At 39.3% G+C, this 16,878-nt stretch overlaps 2 protein-coding genes across 3 annotated transcripts; both read left to right on the forward strand.

Moving 5' to 3' along the window:
• The first annotated feature begins 2,404 nt into the window (after positions 1–2,404).
• On the forward strand, positions 2,405–11,169 carry znf532 (zinc finger protein 532). 2 transcript variants are annotated; one of them, XM_077737837.1, is made up of 9 exons: positions 2,405–2,650; positions 4,985–7,214; positions 7,590–7,771; positions 8,171–8,347; positions 8,682–8,844; positions 8,915–9,202; positions 9,287–9,399; positions 9,632–9,764; positions 9,847–11,169. In XM_077737837.1, the coding sequence occupies exons 2-9, from the start codon at positions 5,016–5,018 to the stop codon at positions 10,333–10,335; spliced, it is 3,744 nt and encodes a 1,247-aa protein (XP_077593963.1). In that variant the 5' UTR covers positions 2,405–2,650; positions 4,985–5,015; the 3' UTR covers positions 10,336–11,169. The 2 variants fall into 2 exon arrangements, with proteins under 2 accessions (XP_077593963.1, XP_077593964.1); XM_077737838.1 differs by lacking the exon at positions 2,405–2,650 and adding an exon at positions 3,530–4,087.
• A 752-nt stretch (positions 11,170–11,921) lies between these two features.
• Positions 11,922–15,527, forward strand: oacyl (O-acyltransferase like). The gene is made up of 15 exons (XM_077737655.1): positions 11,922–12,078; positions 12,175–12,308; positions 12,387–12,465; positions 12,535–12,670; positions 12,757–12,956; positions 13,178–13,384; positions 13,447–13,549; positions 13,660–13,761; positions 13,837–14,002; positions 14,083–14,162; positions 14,233–14,343; positions 14,526–14,649; positions 14,727–14,913; positions 15,116–15,258; positions 15,332–15,527. Exons 1-15 carry the CDS (start codon positions 11,922–11,924, stop codon positions 15,452–15,454), a joined length of 2,052 nt encoding a protein of 683 aa, XP_077593781.1. The 3' UTR covers positions 15,455–15,527.
• Positions 15,528–16,878: the final 1,351 nt, after the last annotated feature.

Below are 16,878 nucleotides of genomic sequence, written 5' to 3' on the forward strand. Positions count from 1 at the left end.
CTCAAATAAAAATTGTGTAAAAATATAAAAATGTTGTAAAAGAGGTGCACCCCTAACACAGCATCAGTCACCAATTCAAGTGCTTATGAGATCATAAAAAGGTCAAATGCTAATAATCATCAAAAAAGGGGATATTTTACTTACCGACTGCCCAATGTCGAATATCCATCTTCCCAAGAGGGACTGCAATAGAGTGAAAAGACAAAATGATTAAAACCAGCCATAAAATGTAGGCTCTCCTGCCCATGTTCAGTAAAGGTCAGACATTGGAGACCGTTGGATTTTGATCTCTGCTGTTAATCAATGTGATCTTGAGGGAAATTTAGACGCCCCCATTCTGAAGCAGATGGGCGTCAGTGGCGGATGTTTTACATTTAAATTTTCAATACAAATAATTTCTCTTTCTGCCTGAAATTGCATAGACTGCAACTGAACTGTTTTGCATGTCTGGGAATATAAAAATATCATTCCAGAAATGGAATTATAGTATATCAGGTGTTTGGTTAATCTTTTTTCTTTCTTCCTAGGTTTGTCTATTATATTTAGATGGAAACATACCATGCTGATTTTGTTGTCTGTGATTGTACAATTTAAAAAAAAAAAAGGAATGGAAAGCATTTTATGTCACATGCATCAAATTTTAAAACACCCAAATCCAAAAGTCTAAAAGATGCATTTGTTTAAACGAATTTGCTTGTCCTGAAACAAATCTAAACATTTATCTGAACAAACAACGTTAAAAACTGAATTTTCTTTCTTTATTTGGATACCTTTTCTTGTTTGTCTAAGTAGTTCAACCCTGTTGCTGTGATTTATCAAATATTGGAAAACAAATTCAAGAGGTAACCTAAATCGCCAAATTTGACACTAGATGGCAATGTTGTATTACTTTAGCAAGCCAATGGACTCCAAAATGCTTGTTTCTTGATTTATTTTATCATTAAAACCTGCTGTGCATGTTCAACTATTAAAACTGGAAAAAACAAAGAATCATTTGCATTTGTGTGAGGATCGATATATTAATATTTGTTGTGAGGTTTGCATGTATAAGGTTAAATGGTTGATTTATATCTCCCTGAACATTTTTGGAACTTGGTTTGTCTGCGAACTTGCATTGCATTTTATTTTACACATTTTTTGCATGTCTGAAAGGAAAGAGTAAAGAATATTGTTGATCTTTATCTAAGTAGGACTCAAATACCTGTTAAAGCTAAAGTATTTACCTATAATTAGATTTGTAAATAGTGCATTGAAAAAAGCAAATTTTAGGGTTAATCCACTGAGAACGCACAACTGGCATCATATTTTGTATTTTTCATCCTTCAGTTCTTGAACACAAAGGACATTGACTATTAATTTTAAAGCCTTACCATATCAAATCAAATGTATAGGCCTATAGGTCTGAGACTAGAAGAAAATAGGTGTAAAAATGGGCTTACAGCACAAAGCACCAAAGAAAGATGGTGCAAAAATCTGCAAAACCAGTTAGCGGATGGGTATAAATATAACAGCTCAGGCAATGCACAAAATAATAAATAACGAGTGAGACAAAAGGAAAGCTCAACCCAAGCATTGTCATGCAAGCTCGTTAGAGAAAAGATGAATATCAGAAGCGTTGAATTGTTCTTGTAACATATTACAAAGCATAATACCCTGGTATCAAGGGAAACATGACGTCACACTACACTGTCATTGGGGGAGGGGAGCTGTACTGTGTGGTCTCCTCTGCACTGCATATGTCACAACATCGAAGGGCTGGAAACACAATTTGGGCCTTTCCATTCACTGAAGTGAATTGCACATACTGCCTTTTTAAATGTGAAGATAGTGTCGGCTAAAAAATGAATACATCACAGCCCAGATCACAAAATAAATCCGGTAAGATGTACAGAGCCGTCAGGTGCATCGAGGACTGATAAGCGAGGCCTAAAGAGGGACAGCCATTGACAATTTCATCATTGGAAAATTGCGTTTTCACCATGCATCTCCATATGGACACGAATATGAAGAGGAAAGGGGTACTGAAAAGCTTTAAGAAACAATTCCCTGCCCAGAAAAGTATCCAGGCTGGGTGCCAACCTCATCGAGTACCGCTTTGTTTTATGACTGTAAGAGGACTAATGAAAAATTGACCATAAGCCTACCTCCACCCTACAAATACAATGCAATGCTAAAGGTCTATTATGCATAAAAGCATAGCTAGTATTGGCACTCTTATTAGACATTCCTTGGTTATTTATTTCACTCCTGTCTCCCCCACCTCCATCTGCCTCCCTCTCTCTCTCTTTTTCCTCTGCACCAGCTGCTGCTCCAGAGCCAGAGTGGAGAGTCCCTTCCCCACCATCCCCATCAACACCCCCTTCAACGACAAAGACAAAAGGCCTGATTCGCCTGCTGAACGAACACCACCCCCCATATCTCTATCCTTCCCTTCATGAATGCCCGCGAAGGTGACGGTGGCGGCGACGGCAGCCGAAGGCGGAAACTAGGCCCGGAATGGGAGGGAATCAGTCGAGCAGAGTGGGAAGAGGGGGGGAGGGGAGAAGGGGAAGAAGATGGAGGCTGGAATGGCTGGGTAAGACACCAAGGCAGGTGCTGAGGCCTCGAGAAGAAGACATCATTTTCCAATGTGGGGGGAAGATCTAACTTGGTATGCAATGTTTAGTTATATATTTGTATTTGCATGTTTATAAAATAATGCATGTATCCGTGGGGCACGTGTGGAGCGATGGCATCTGATTGGTAGCAATACAGGATAGGTATGGGGGAATGGATAAGTAGTGTTTGACTGGGCCACCATTTACTGGTATGGCAGAGGTCTATGGTTGGTAGAGGGTGAAAGGATACCCAATGCATGCTTCTTTAATGTACAAGTTGGTGCATGCATACCACGGATTTTGTCATCCCGCCATTTGTTTTTTGGTGACAGAGAGGAAAACTACGTGGTATGTGGATGGACAGTGTTTTTACTTGATGGTTGATGCTTAGGTTTTTGGAAATTTGAATGAAAGGGATGGTTTGATGAAACCTTCATTGAAGTACTTCATTGTATAGCAATCCTTGAAGTATTGTTCCTTCCTTCCACTGCCATTCCAACATCAATACCTAACAATACTTGTTTACAAACAATCTTCCACAATCTCAATACCAAATTCAGTTTTTCTTCAATATTACTTCTGAAAAACTGCACACTAAGGAAAGAGGGCACAACTAGCAGTCTTTTTACAGCTTTAAGCTTGGGGAAAAAACCACAAGTCGCATCTGAGTATAAGTCGCAGGCCCAGCCAAACTACGAAAAAAAGTGTGTAGTCTGGTTTACAGGTTTAATACTGCATATTTTTTTCATTCACTGGCCATAAAACGAGTCGGATCCTGCCAATCTTTATCTGCACTTCCATAACGCATAAACAAATATGGAATAAAAGGTCCTGAGAGTAGAGCATCTGAGCTCCTGAGGCCGCACTGCAGCTTTGGGCTTTATGTCAAGGGAGCAGAACTAGATTAAACCAGTTTGAGGCAGACACTGAGCGAAAAGGAACAATACTGTGTGTGTGAGTGTATGTGTGTGTGCCTTCTAAGAGATATAAGCGCTATTCTGCAGTAATCCAATGGCAGATTTTTGAATCTCGACCACCGGCTGCCACGGAACAAGTGTCAAGCCTGATGCAGTTCGCTATGCGGCAAAGACTCGTAGAAAAGGGAGCAGGGAGATTTGGAAAAGGGGCAGAGGAGGGGAGGCTGCCTGGAAGTCTGTGAATCTGCAGCCCAGACACAGACACACACACACAAACACACACACACACACGCATAAGGGATGATCTATGTCTTGTTTGTATGTCTGTGTGCTGGATGAGAGGATTTTTTCCCCAGGACCACCAGCACAGCTCTGGATGTAACCTGACCCTGGCTTTTGGGCCTTCCGTGAAGAGAGGCAGGATTTTTGTTGTTGTTGTTGTTATTGTCATTGCCAGGGTGGGGTGCATGGCTTTTTAAGGGTTAGCAGTGGGAGTGAGTATGTTTGTAGCAGGATGGGAAAAAAGGAAAGGACGAAGGTTGGCTAGTGACTCAAGAGGAACGAAGCGAGGGGGTGAGAAGTGGATGATTTTTCTTGCATGTTTGTATGACTACTGTTTTTACTCAAATGATGGTGGTGATGATTTCAGAGTGAGTCGACGCGGATTGGCAAGGGTGCATGAGTGCGAAAGTGGTTATTATTTAGGTTATTTAATTTTCATTTTAGAGTGTATCAATATTGATTTTCAGCAGAAAGCTGTTCAGGCTTGCTGCTCCCACCAGGCCTCTCTTTTTGCTGCAGCAGCCATTTTCATCTTCTTTCATCGCTTGTCTGCCATTCCCCTCCACCCGCTCTCTGACATATCTCCCCATTGTTTGGATTATGAAAGAATCGGAGGCCAAATAAATCTGTGCATGCAGATTGTGGCCATCAGAAATGGATTGAAAACGATTTTGTCAGGCTAACCATACACGTGATCTTCCTTTTGTCTACAACAAGCATGGCACATACATGCAGTAAATATTCCACTTTGAAAAAATGAGTGAGGATGATTGAAGATGAATTAAAATACTACTATGTACTCAGATTATTTTGATGTGCTGGGAAACCACAATAGAGATTTTTCTATTATTACTTTCGACAAGTCATGTACTTGTTTCAATAAATTCACCTATAAACATGCTTTTTTATGAGTTTGGCCATTTCCGGGAGATGAAAAATAACAGCAAAATTAAAGAGGTATATTTCATTGCAAGTATTGTCCGCATTTCAATCCAGATTCATGTTTTGCCTTCTATTGCATATTTTCTCATTGATGAAAAATAATCGAATGATCTAATGTGGTCTAATATGGTTTTCCTGTCGAAATCTCTTTTAAAGAACGTTGTTTGTGTCAAAGAATAATCTTTACCAAGACACTGCGATGATCAGATTATTGACTACAATTAATGTATTTTCTGCCACTTATAGGATAGCTCCTCATTAGAGCAGGGATAAAAACATGGCCGATATGAAGACACCAGACTTTGATGACCTCCTTGCGGCTTTCGATATCCCCGACATGGTAGATCCGAAAGCCGCTATTGAAGCTGGCCTGCAAGATGAGCACGACAGCACAGTCAAGCAAGCAAAATGTGGGTCAACAACCAACGACGATGTCGGTGTGAGCGTCATCGTCAAGAATATTCGAAATATGGATTCAAGTCAGCATGAAGGAACTCTTTCTGGCAAGGACCTTCAGTTCCACTCCATAAATCATTCTTTACTCAGCAATAAACTTGAAAATGGTTTCTCAATTCCCATGGGTGGTGACTATGTCAAAAATGGATGGAATGAACTAACAGTTTGTAAACAGGCATCAACCTATACCGAGTTTAGTCCATTCTTCAGTAGAGAAGAGCTGGAAGAGGAGAAGAATCAACTTGGTGATCCAACTATTAACAAGATTGGACAGCCATTTGTAAAATCCACCACCAAAAAAGAGAAACATCAATCTAAACATCTTTCCTCTATGAAAAACCTTTCAAAATCCGAAGCAAAAGACTTCAAACCGGATCAGAATAACAATGAAAATAGAACTCTTGAAATCTCCAATTTCAATAGCACCACTCAATCAAGATTGTTCCCAGAAGAACCCACGGAAAAGCTTCTTTCTAATAATGTGCAAACATGCCAAATCCAGTCAAAAACATCTGCAAAACTCTTTTCCATTGCAGCAATTGCCGAACTTAGCACTGAAAAAGAAAGCCCTGCCAACTACATTTTAGATTCTCCTATTCCACAAGCCGGCTTGAACCGTGACAATGAAAATTCCAGAGAACTGGGAAATAAACGTGAGCAGGAATCAGCCTTGGAGTTGGCCAAGCGCCTGCTATCGGGACCACCGGAAAGTCCCTCCAGCATTCATAGTGAGAGTAGCACCACTGACGACACACCAGTTATTCCAAAAGTCAGGATAAAAACAATCAAGACATCTTCTGGACAAATTAAGCACACAGTCACACGAGTAGACCCAGACTTGGATCTTGACAGGGCAATTCAAGATGAACATATTGCCAATGGCGTGACAGTCAAGGCTACCAGTGGCGCATTTCTCCCATCTGCAATTGCCTCTTTGCCAACTACCGTTGTTCCAACCCATGGAGGATCATCAATTGAAATAACTAAGCAGATGACTATTAAACCAGTCGCCACAGCCTTCCTGCCAGTCTCAGCTGTAAAGTCAGCCGGTTCCAAAGTCATTAACCTGAAGCTGTCGAATAACACTACAGTCAAAGCAACAGTCATTCCAGCTGCCTCGGTACAAAGTGCCGGTAGTGCCATTCTTAAAGCGGCAAATTCAATGCAACAACAGACTGTCATGGTCCCTGCTTCCAGTCTGGCTAAAGCCAAACTACTACCAAAGGCAATCAATTTTAGTCATCTTAATCTTCTCACTAAGAATGTATCCTCCAAGGGCAATGGTCTCCAAAAACCAATGTCCGCCACTAAGCAATCCCCCAAACAACACGGATTTCTAACCAGACAGTCTTCAAAAAAACAATCCAGAGTTCAAGTCTTCTCTAGTTCTCATAGCTCTGTAGTTGACGCTTTTAATAAAGTCTTAAGCAGCATAAATCCCATCCCCGTATACATCCCAAACCTTTCCCCGCCAACCACGGCCTGCATTTCCATTCCCTCTCGTGGCTACAAGTGCCTGGAATGCGGTGATTCCTTTGCTCTTGAGAAGAGCCTGACCCAACACTATGAACGTCGAAGTGTGCGAATTGAGGTTACTTGCAACCATTGTTCAAAGAGTCTGGTATTCTACAACAAATGCAGCCTTCTCTCTCATGCCAGAGGTCATAAGGACAAAGGGGTGGTCATGCAGTGCTCACATTTAATTTTAAAACCCATCCCTGCCGACCAGATGATGCCAACATGGCCCTTTTCTGGAGCAACTATCAACGCAGAAGGCATCGTCTCAGATTGTGCTACACAGGCATTACCCGTTCTACCGGGAAAAGTTCCAAGTGGCAGTGCCCAAAATGGGGTAGTTTCAGTTCCAAGCAGCACTCCTATTGAAGCAGCCATGCCTTTAGAGGATGATGCATCAAAGCTCTGCAGGCACAGCCTCAAATGTTCAGAATGCAATGAAGCGTTTCAGGACGACAGCTCACTAGCAACGCATTATCAGCAAGTTATGGAGACCAATGGGCAGGTATGGCACATGTATTGCTTTTAAAAAGCATATATTGCAGAAATTTTAGCTATTGAGAGACTATAGAAGCCTGATATATGCCTACAAATATATAATAATAATAATATTACAATTTTACAGCTGCCACAGACAAATTTATTTCTGTTGTAAATTTTTTTTTCTTTTATTATTAGTGTTGTAGTACTGCCAATAACCATAACGACATGGCTCTGAAATGATCCAATCATTCTTCTCCTGTGAATTTAAATGACTATCATGGGTAGAAGTTCTCCAGCTATGACAGCAAATGAATGTTTGTTCATTTTCAAGTAGGGAAACTTCTTGGATAACATTGCAATTATTTTAATGTCCCTTTTCCTTTCTCTGTTCTATCAGAAAATGTGCAGCATCTGCCAGATGCTCCTCCCAAATCACTGCAGTTTTCTATGCCATCAACGAATCCACCAACAAAAGTCTCCATTCACATGCCCTGAATGTGGTGCAAGCTGTCGTTCTGTCCACTTCCAGTCTCACCTCACAAAGAACTGCCTACATTACACCCGTAAAGTTGGCTACCGGTCAGTCTAATGTATTCAGAATCATATTTCATTCATCTTTGGGTGGCAGGCCATATGTCTTTATATACAACTTGTTAGACTACACAAAACATTGAAATAAATTACTTTGTTTTTTGCTTCAAATTGTCAAGAACTAAAAAAAGTTTCAAGATTTTCAAGTAAACAAAAGACCAACTCTAAATTAGTATTTTGGAGATTTAAGTCTATCATTTATCCACTTCACAGTTAATAGACATATTACTAAGTAGATAAGTATAAGAGAACCTTTTCCACTGGTCATTAACTGGTGTTTGTCTTACATTACTGAAAGAATAGTTGAATTTGTTGTTGTTTTTTGTCCAAGTTTGTGTTTCATCCAACTCATTAACATTCTATTAATGCCCTCTCTCCAATCATCAGTTGTACCCACTGCAGTGTGATCTTCGCCGATGTTGCAACTCTGAAGTCACACATCCAGAATTCACACTGTGAGATCTTCTATAAATGCTCACTTTGTCCCATGGCCTTCAAGACTGCCCCAGCAACACACTCGCACACAAATACTCAACATCCTGGACTAAAAGCAGGCGAACCCAAGTGAGTCAAAAAAAAGTGCCCCTAAAGCACTGAAAAAGTACTTTCCATATATTTCATTGAAATTGAATCTACTGAGAGAAAATGTCACCCGTCATCGTCGACATACAAATTAGCCTTTTAAAAAATAATTGCTGCGACAACTGCAACCTGAGAGCCTCGACTAATTCGAAGGAAATTTGAAATTTGCTTCAGTAGATGAAGGATTTGTAGGTTTTAGACAAGGTGGATTATTTTAGGTGTTATTGTTCCATATGGAAAGCACTCACTTGAATGTTTTCTCATTGTAAGTATAACAAATGACTAATTATTAAAAAGTATTTCTTCCATTCAACAGGCTTATATACAAGTGTTCCATGTGTGATACTGTATTCACCCTGCAGTCTCTGCTCTCCTCACACTTTGACCAGCATATTGTCAATCATAAAGTTCCTGTCTTCAAATGCCCTGATTGCTCATTACACTATGCAAAAAAACAGCTCATGCTGGACCACATAAAGGTAGGAATTCAATATTTCATGTCCAAATTAATTCAATCGTGATACTCAGTGTATGTAACTTTGCCATCAGAGCGTCCATGGAACTTTGAAAATCATTGAAGGTCCACCAACTTTTGGACTCAACCTCCCTCTAAGCATTAAGACTACAAATTCCAACAATAATAGTGCGAGCAACAACAACAACAAAGACTGTGGAAACGAAACTAAAGATGCACCTACATCGCTAAAAACGCCAAACAAAAGCACATCGGGAGAACTCAAGAACAATAATAGTTCAGGGTATACATGTAACGAATGCAACCTCATTTTCACATCCAAGGAACCATTTGTGGCTCATATGAATGAAGAACATGGCAAGGTAAAAGTCTGAAACTGTTCAGGAATCATCTGGCCTTTTCATTTGGCTATGAAATTATGCTTTTCTTATACTTCCATACTTTAGAAACTGAAGAAGCACCCATGCCAACAGTGCGAAAAGTCCTTCAGTTCTACCCACAGTCTTTGCCGACACAACCGCTTCAAACACAAGGGGGTGCGCAAAGTCTACACATGCCCGTAAGTACAAGCTAATTGTAAAAAAAGATTTATATAAAAAATGCAATTTGTGCATTTTTGAATGAAGGACTGAATTATGAATTAGACTAGATTATCCCAATTGAAACCAATTGACAACAGTTGGATGAGGATTATCTACAGTAAAGATAAAATTGCATGCAAATAAAAACAGAGGGATGACAATATATCGATTTGGTGATACGTTACGATACTTTTAAAACATTTTCAACAGGCAATGTCCAGCTCTCGTCAAGTCGTTCACCAAGAAAGCCCTGCTGGATCAGCACATTCAGCTGGTACACAGTACCTCAGAAGAAAAGACCACAACCTCCGAACCCAAGAACGATTTGCCAGTTCAGAAATCGGTACTAATCCGCCAATTTTTGTCTTTCTAATGTCTCTCCTTTTTGGGTGTATCCTAATACTTTATTGGAATATCTTTCACAGAATGTCAGTCCCAAAAGAAAGAAAGAAGAGGGCTCTCTGGGGTTAAACTCAAGGAGTTTGGACATGCAGCCATTGAAGAGACTAAAGGTGAACATCCCCAAAGTTCATCGTTGCACCGTTTGCGGCTTCACAACAGAGGACGTCCCCGCCTTCCGCAAACACATCCCCCAACATAAATCAGATGGCTTGTCCTACCAATGCCAAGAGTGCGGTCTGTGCTACACTTCACCCCGTTCTAAGGCCCGACACCTTTTTATCGTACACCGACTAAAGGAGCAAGGTCTCAACCGACTCAGGGGTAAGGACGACGACGAGAACCAGCGAGAGAACCAAGCGGACGTGGCGGTGGATACTGATGACGGGACGCCAAAGACTAAATGCAAAGTGTGTGGGAAACTTTTTGAGACAGAGGGGAACCTGAACACCCACATGAGGACACATGGCATGGCGTTTATCAAGGCCAAAAGACTCAATTCAGTAGAGAAATGAAACCATTCCACTATAACCAAAAGTCTCGCAATCAACTTTCATAGTCTTACTATACATGTACAAAATATAGCAATATATATATACAGTATAAACTATTTACCGGTACTGTTCGCAGAGTCAATATCTGTTTTTAAATGGGAAAAAGAGTGTTTCTAAAGGCTTTTATTTTATTTAAATAGGAGAGCATTTTATTTGAAACAGTTTTCACTGTTGTGATGAGCTAGTACTACATCATGTACTGTATGGCTGTAGTATAATGTTATTGTGACGGTCTACATGTGAACACAGGTATTTTACAATGCGGATATTTTCTAAAAATCAGTTTTGGGATATATTTTTTCCTGCTGTCTACATACAGTACAATGTTTTCATTACTATCCTGCATTAAATCAATGGGAATGTATTTAGATAAACAAACCAAACAGGACAAAACAAGGCAAGTGACAAGAGTATACGTGTGTTATTGTTATTTTTCTTATCATTAAATACCCGTGTATGTATGTGGATTTACAGTTTTGGTCAAACATACTTGTTTATTGCTACTTAGAGAGAATAAAAATGTGAATATTACACCGGAAAAACACAACTAAAGAATAAATTGATGCCATGATTTGAAATGTGTAATGGGCAAATATCAATAAGCTGTTGGGTAGAAGTACTACTACTTTTTAAGACTTTAGTTTCTCGCTGGGAAATTGCATGTGAGAACTAGTCTGTGTTTGAATGTTGTCTTGTTGCTGCTAATGTTGCTGCTGATTTGTATTTAGAAATTTGGGATGCTGGAGTTTAGTGCAGATTTGATTTGTCAATAAAAAGTGAAAGTAAAGAAAGAGATTATGTTGCCAATTTTTGTGGAAATGACTATTTTAATATCTGTTGAAAATATAAATGGTTGCGTGGGTTTTTAGAGCAGGCACTCTCTCTAGTGGTCGAAGTTGAATTAAATTTTATTTTATTTTCTTCCTTGCATTTAAATGAACCCTATAGCATAAAGATTTGGACTAGTTTGCTAATTTAACTCGAGAAAATTAGTCTGTAGCCCCCAAATATTGATAATTCTCTTCTAATTGATTATCATGCATGTATATTATGATTAACAGTAATAATTACAGTTACATTTTTATCATTGTTCACAAGTACAATACATTTGCAAAAAATGACTAAAAAAATCTTAATTACTCTGCAAACATTTTATACAAAAACTCCTAGACTAGATATATGTACACGAAAATTGACAAATTTCCTTGTATATAAGTTCATTTCCTTCTGGTTACTACGAGAGCCAACTTATAGGAAAATTATACTACAGTAATTCAAAGTAAATTCGCAATACGCCTATTAAGAAAGACTACAAATGCTTCGGAAATTAAAGAGTCATCTTTTGTGATTTTAAGGTGTTAATCGTGTTGATCCCTCATTGACGTAGAGCAACTCCACATCATTTCCGTCAACGTCGCACGTAATCGAATCCTTTGCGCACCTGACCTGGAAAACCAGGTGTGGAAGTGTTACATTTGCCAAGGTAGCTCTTGAAACCCGCCCCCCTTTAAATACCCAATTTTGTAAAAGATGTATCTACTTCTAGAATGGCCCTTAGTTGGGTGAAGTTATTTCTTTTAGCGGGTTTAAATGTACTCCTAAAGACAACACAGTCGCTGAATGTGTCTAAAAAATGTGAGATGGATACTAATACTTTCTTGGTAGAAATGAACCGAGACAAGCCCCAGGAATTTGCAGTTCTTAGTAAGTAGTGTTTTGGTTTTGTTATATTTGTGGTTTTGTAGTAAGTTGAACTTGTATAAAGGTATTGTAATGGTATATTTTTTAATGTAATTGCAGTGTATGATGCTTTTGGGAAACAAGGTAGCAATGTAGAAGGAGGCAATGCAAACAGACCTGGTCTGCTTCATCAATGTCGTTCTGCCCACAGTCCTTCTTTCTCTGGGCAGTACTGCCAAGTGTTCCTCAAGCAAGTTAGGATGACTAATGCAAATTACACAAAGTCAAAACATGGCAGTGAATTAAAAAGCCAATTCTTATTTCATGCATAGGGAACAATACAATACTTTGTGGGCATCTGTGTGCCGGATTCATGTGAGGAAAAGGAGGTGGAAACACTGGTGCTCTATGGTGAGTATATTTAAAGCCAATGTCTTCTACATTCATATAACTATGATGTATTTATACTCTTTTCAATAGATACATTTAAAATCAGAGAAACATCACTCATCCTGCCGTTACCCTCGATTCTGACTAAGGAGTCAACTCAGGAGATGTTTATGACTCACTGCTTATCAGATACTGTTACTCCCAATGCATCGGATGTCACATGCATGTAAGAGCACATTTTTGCAGATTCACCAACACTTTTAGGTACTACAACGCTACTTTTGACCTTCAAATCCTTTCTTTCTATTGTAGATTAGTATGTTTGACAATGCTGGCCTTGCCACTCCTCGCCACATTGTTATCAGCAACAATGAAATGGCAAAGGAACCAAGCCTTGATGCCAAACACAGAGTCTGTCTCTTTAGATGCTGGCTTCAACCAGTACGGAGCACTTAAAACAAACGGTTCAACGGGTGGTGAAGTAAATGGTGGTACTATTACAGAGGAAACAAGTAAGTACAAAAAGACTGTTAAGTTATGAGAATTATGGAATATGATAAGTAGCAGTGTTTCCTTCCTACACACAAAAGAAAGCTTGTGTCAAGGTCTAAGATGTTGATGTCCAAACAAATTCAAAGACATTATTTTGAGTTTTGCCTAAATAAAGTAAACCCCCAGCCCATTAAAAATATACTTTTGGTACAGATACCCCAACAGATCATGTCTCCCACAGACAGCACCAGAACTTGGTATTTTCCCAAAAAGTGCATATACCAGTGCCTCCAAGCCTTTTCCCTCCAGACAACCAGCAAGGATATCTTAAACACTTCCTCAAGTTTGCCCACAACCGGCTACTCCTCCCTAAATGGAATCCGAATCCTTAGCCTCCTGTGGATCATGTGTGGACATTCTGCACAATTCCCTGTGATAAACAACCTAGGTGAGACTAACAAATGGTTTTGGTTCTGTTCTCAATTATTTAAATGATGATATAATTCACAGATAACTACAAAGACTGGAAGAAAACAGTAGAACGAAGCCCTCTGTATGTGTTTTCTCTAAGTGGACCAGTTTTTCTAGCTGTAGACACCTTCCTCCTGCTGGGGTGAGCATTACAAAAACGGAAATGTCAGAACTTTGGTATTCATGCCATGTCGTAAATCCTACTTGTACAATGCAAGCCTAGTATTGGTATGCAAAAACATTGTCTTTCAGGGGTCTACTGAGCGCCAGGTCTCTATTGGGGTCCATTCAAGGAGCCGGAGATAAATTGAGTCCGGGTCTCTTAATGGTCTTCCTCTTCAGGAGGTTCAAAAGGTTATCTTTCAATGCCATGTTGGAAATAATGATGAAACAAGAATGTGAAGGTTTTTTTTCTTTTCTCCATGACAGGGTCCAGCCACTGCATATATTTGTTATGTGTCTGACTATTGGTTTTGTCTCATTGGTCCACGCTGGTCCTTACTGGTTTCCATTCATAGACAACTTGATGGATTGCAAGAAATACTGGTGGGGGAACTTGCTTTTGATGAGCAATTTACTCCCAGTTCATGAGATAGTAAGATTGAACAGTAACTCCTAAAGTTTTGCATTTTTAAGACTGAAACAGCTATTCACAAGAACCCAACTTCTCTACAGTGTGTGCCTTGGACGTGGTACCTATCTTTGGACTTCCAGTGTTACGCCACTACACCCCTATTGATCTATTTGTACAGATTGTATGTCCAATCTCTTGACAATTTTAAAATAACAAGGAGCACTTAACTAATCTACTACATCCTCCACCAGAAATAGAAGTATCTTTGTTGCCGTGGCAGGAGGCCTCTTGCTGATGACCACTTTAGCGAGCTCTCTAGTAACAGGACTCCTACAACTCCCTGTCTTCCAGCCATCTACGCTGTAAGCCCGAGAGACGGTGAATAGGTTCCGATGTTGTAAACGTAATACTACATACCGCTAGTGCCAGATTAAAAGTTGAAAAAATTATTTATTCGATTCAATTACTAAGTTTAAAGTCTTTTCCCCCAATTTCACTCAATTGTCTACAGTACTAATATTTTTTTATTTATTTTTTTTTCCAGGACGTCTGAGAATTATGTCCTATATTATTACGTGAAGCCCCACACCAGATACGGACCATTTTTAATAGGAATTGTAACCGGTATATACCTGACTACAAGAAAAGGGCAACTCTTAAAACATAAGGTTAAACCCATCCTCAAGAATAATAAAGGCAGTCTCTGCAGTTACACTCACATTCTTACCTTGTGTTTGTACTTTAGTGGCAGGCACTACTCGGTTGGTTGTGTTGTCTGTTAATCTTGGCAGCGTTGATAGGACTGGCCTACGTCCTTCGTGGTATCCCAGTGCATCCATCCGTGCCACATGCGCTTTATCAAGGACTGCATAGGCCACTCTGGGCTTTGGCTATCACTTGGATTATCCTGGCTTGCGAGGATGGCTATGGAGGTAACAGAAAATAGACTTGTCATTAGAAAAAGAAAAAAAAAGGAAATAAAATCCCCCAAAAATATATATCAATTGGCAATAGATCCAGTTAAGCCATATAGATACATTATAATATATATATGCAGTGTATAGGTGTATGTTTTTACTATCTATCAAGAGGTCTGCCTGTCCAATAATAGACTATCACTCTTTCTTTCTGTAGGCTTCATCAATAGGTTTTTGTCATTCTCTGTGTGGGTCCCCCTGGCCAGAATTAGTTTTGCATGTTATTTAATACATCCTGTTTTCATCCTGGTCTACATCGCCCTGCAAGAGACGCCCATCCACTACACTGACATCACCTTTGTGAGTTCTCGGCAGCAGAATTGGCAATTTGCACTGTTGTAGTGGATTTATGTTGGATGGTTATCTTCTTTAGATGTACCTGTTTCTCGGCCACGTGGTACTGACGGTGGGGGTGAGCGTGGTTTTGACAGTGCTGATTGAAAGGCCTTACGTTCTTCTCAAGTGGAAATGGGAGGATGAGACAGTTCAACAGTGATTTTAAGACATATACATTGTCATGTAAGCTTTGAACTGCAAATAAATGATCCCCAATTTTTGGGGCAAGGTTGTTTTTGTTGTTTGGTTGGCCACTAGGAATAGCAACTGTTGGCAATCATACAATTTGATTAAATGTATTTTCTTGATTGTCACTTCCAAATAATATTAGATGATTTAATTATTGTCTATTTTTTTAATCCACTGGAGTATTCCAGTTACATGAAAATCCATTTGAAATGAAAAGGTTGGCAGCAAAAGAATGTTCATTCGCTGCCATCCCTCTATCGCCATCAATGGCAGCCAATAAATTAATCCCAAGGTTTAGAATAGCTGGAGCTTGGCTCTGGGGCCTTTCACCTTGAAGTTAACGTTGCAGTAATTCCTCTGAGATTTACTACAGTAATCCGATTGAGCATGTTGGCATCTCTGATTTGTTCACTGCATCTTCCATGACAGAAAGTCACAAGTGGTGGATGACGTCCATTCTCACCACTTACATAAATCCTTTTTTAACTGGTCACAGTTCCTAAATACCAATCATGGCTGACTTATTTTACAACATTGTGATGCAGTGATGCCATTTCCCATTATTCATAAAAAAAGATCTGAAAAAATACTTTCCAACAGTAGAAGTAGTAGTAGTAGTAATCATTTTCAATTGTGCCTTAAAGGTATAACTACACACAAGTATTACTCTATATTAAGAGCTCAGGATTTTTAAAGAATACTACATTATATGTATGAAAATTAAACCTTAGTTGTACATTCATTGGAACAGATTGGATGCCATTTATGTTATAAAGAGGATTGAAAGAATAGCAATGAAAGATGAGCATTCAGAGCTAGTCATCACAGTTTAAATGAATTGGACATCTGTCATCGTCAATGTCAGCCAATGAGTTAAGAGGACTCTCTTCAAAATAACGAAACTCGGCCGAGACGAATATGTTGGACATGCGCATCACTTGTGTGAGTTGCTGAGTTTCGTAAGGAGGGCAAATGACAGGCTGGACAACAACTCGGGGTAAAAATATATCATCGTGTTGTAAGAGGACACCTCTGCCTCATCGAGTCCAATCTAACGCGTCACAACATCAGTGCACATGGTGTAAATGTTCGGATGAGCACGGCTGCAGAACGTGGAGCTTCTATTTTTTGATCAACATTCCCATTCATATACTTGCCAGAAAGATAGGGTGAAGTTAAGCTGTGAATTTGAAGTTGATATTGATATCCTAGAAATAAAAAAATATATATACTAGATCTAATTTTAAATAAAATCTTTACATAGTTTTTAAATTACAATAATTTTATTTAATCATTTTGATATTTTTTGTATTTTTTTTAATCCCATTTTTCAAAACATCCATTCATCTTCTGAACCACTGATTCTCACCATGATCACGGGGGTGCTGGAGCTAA

Source organism: Stigmatopora nigra, chromosome 17, assembly GCF_051989575.1.
Source record: "Stigmatopora nigra isolate UIUO_SnigA chromosome 17, RoL_Snig_1.1, whole genome shotgun sequence".
Classification (NCBI taxonomy): Eukaryota; Metazoa; Chordata; class Actinopteri; order Syngnathiformes; family Syngnathidae; genus Stigmatopora; species Stigmatopora nigra.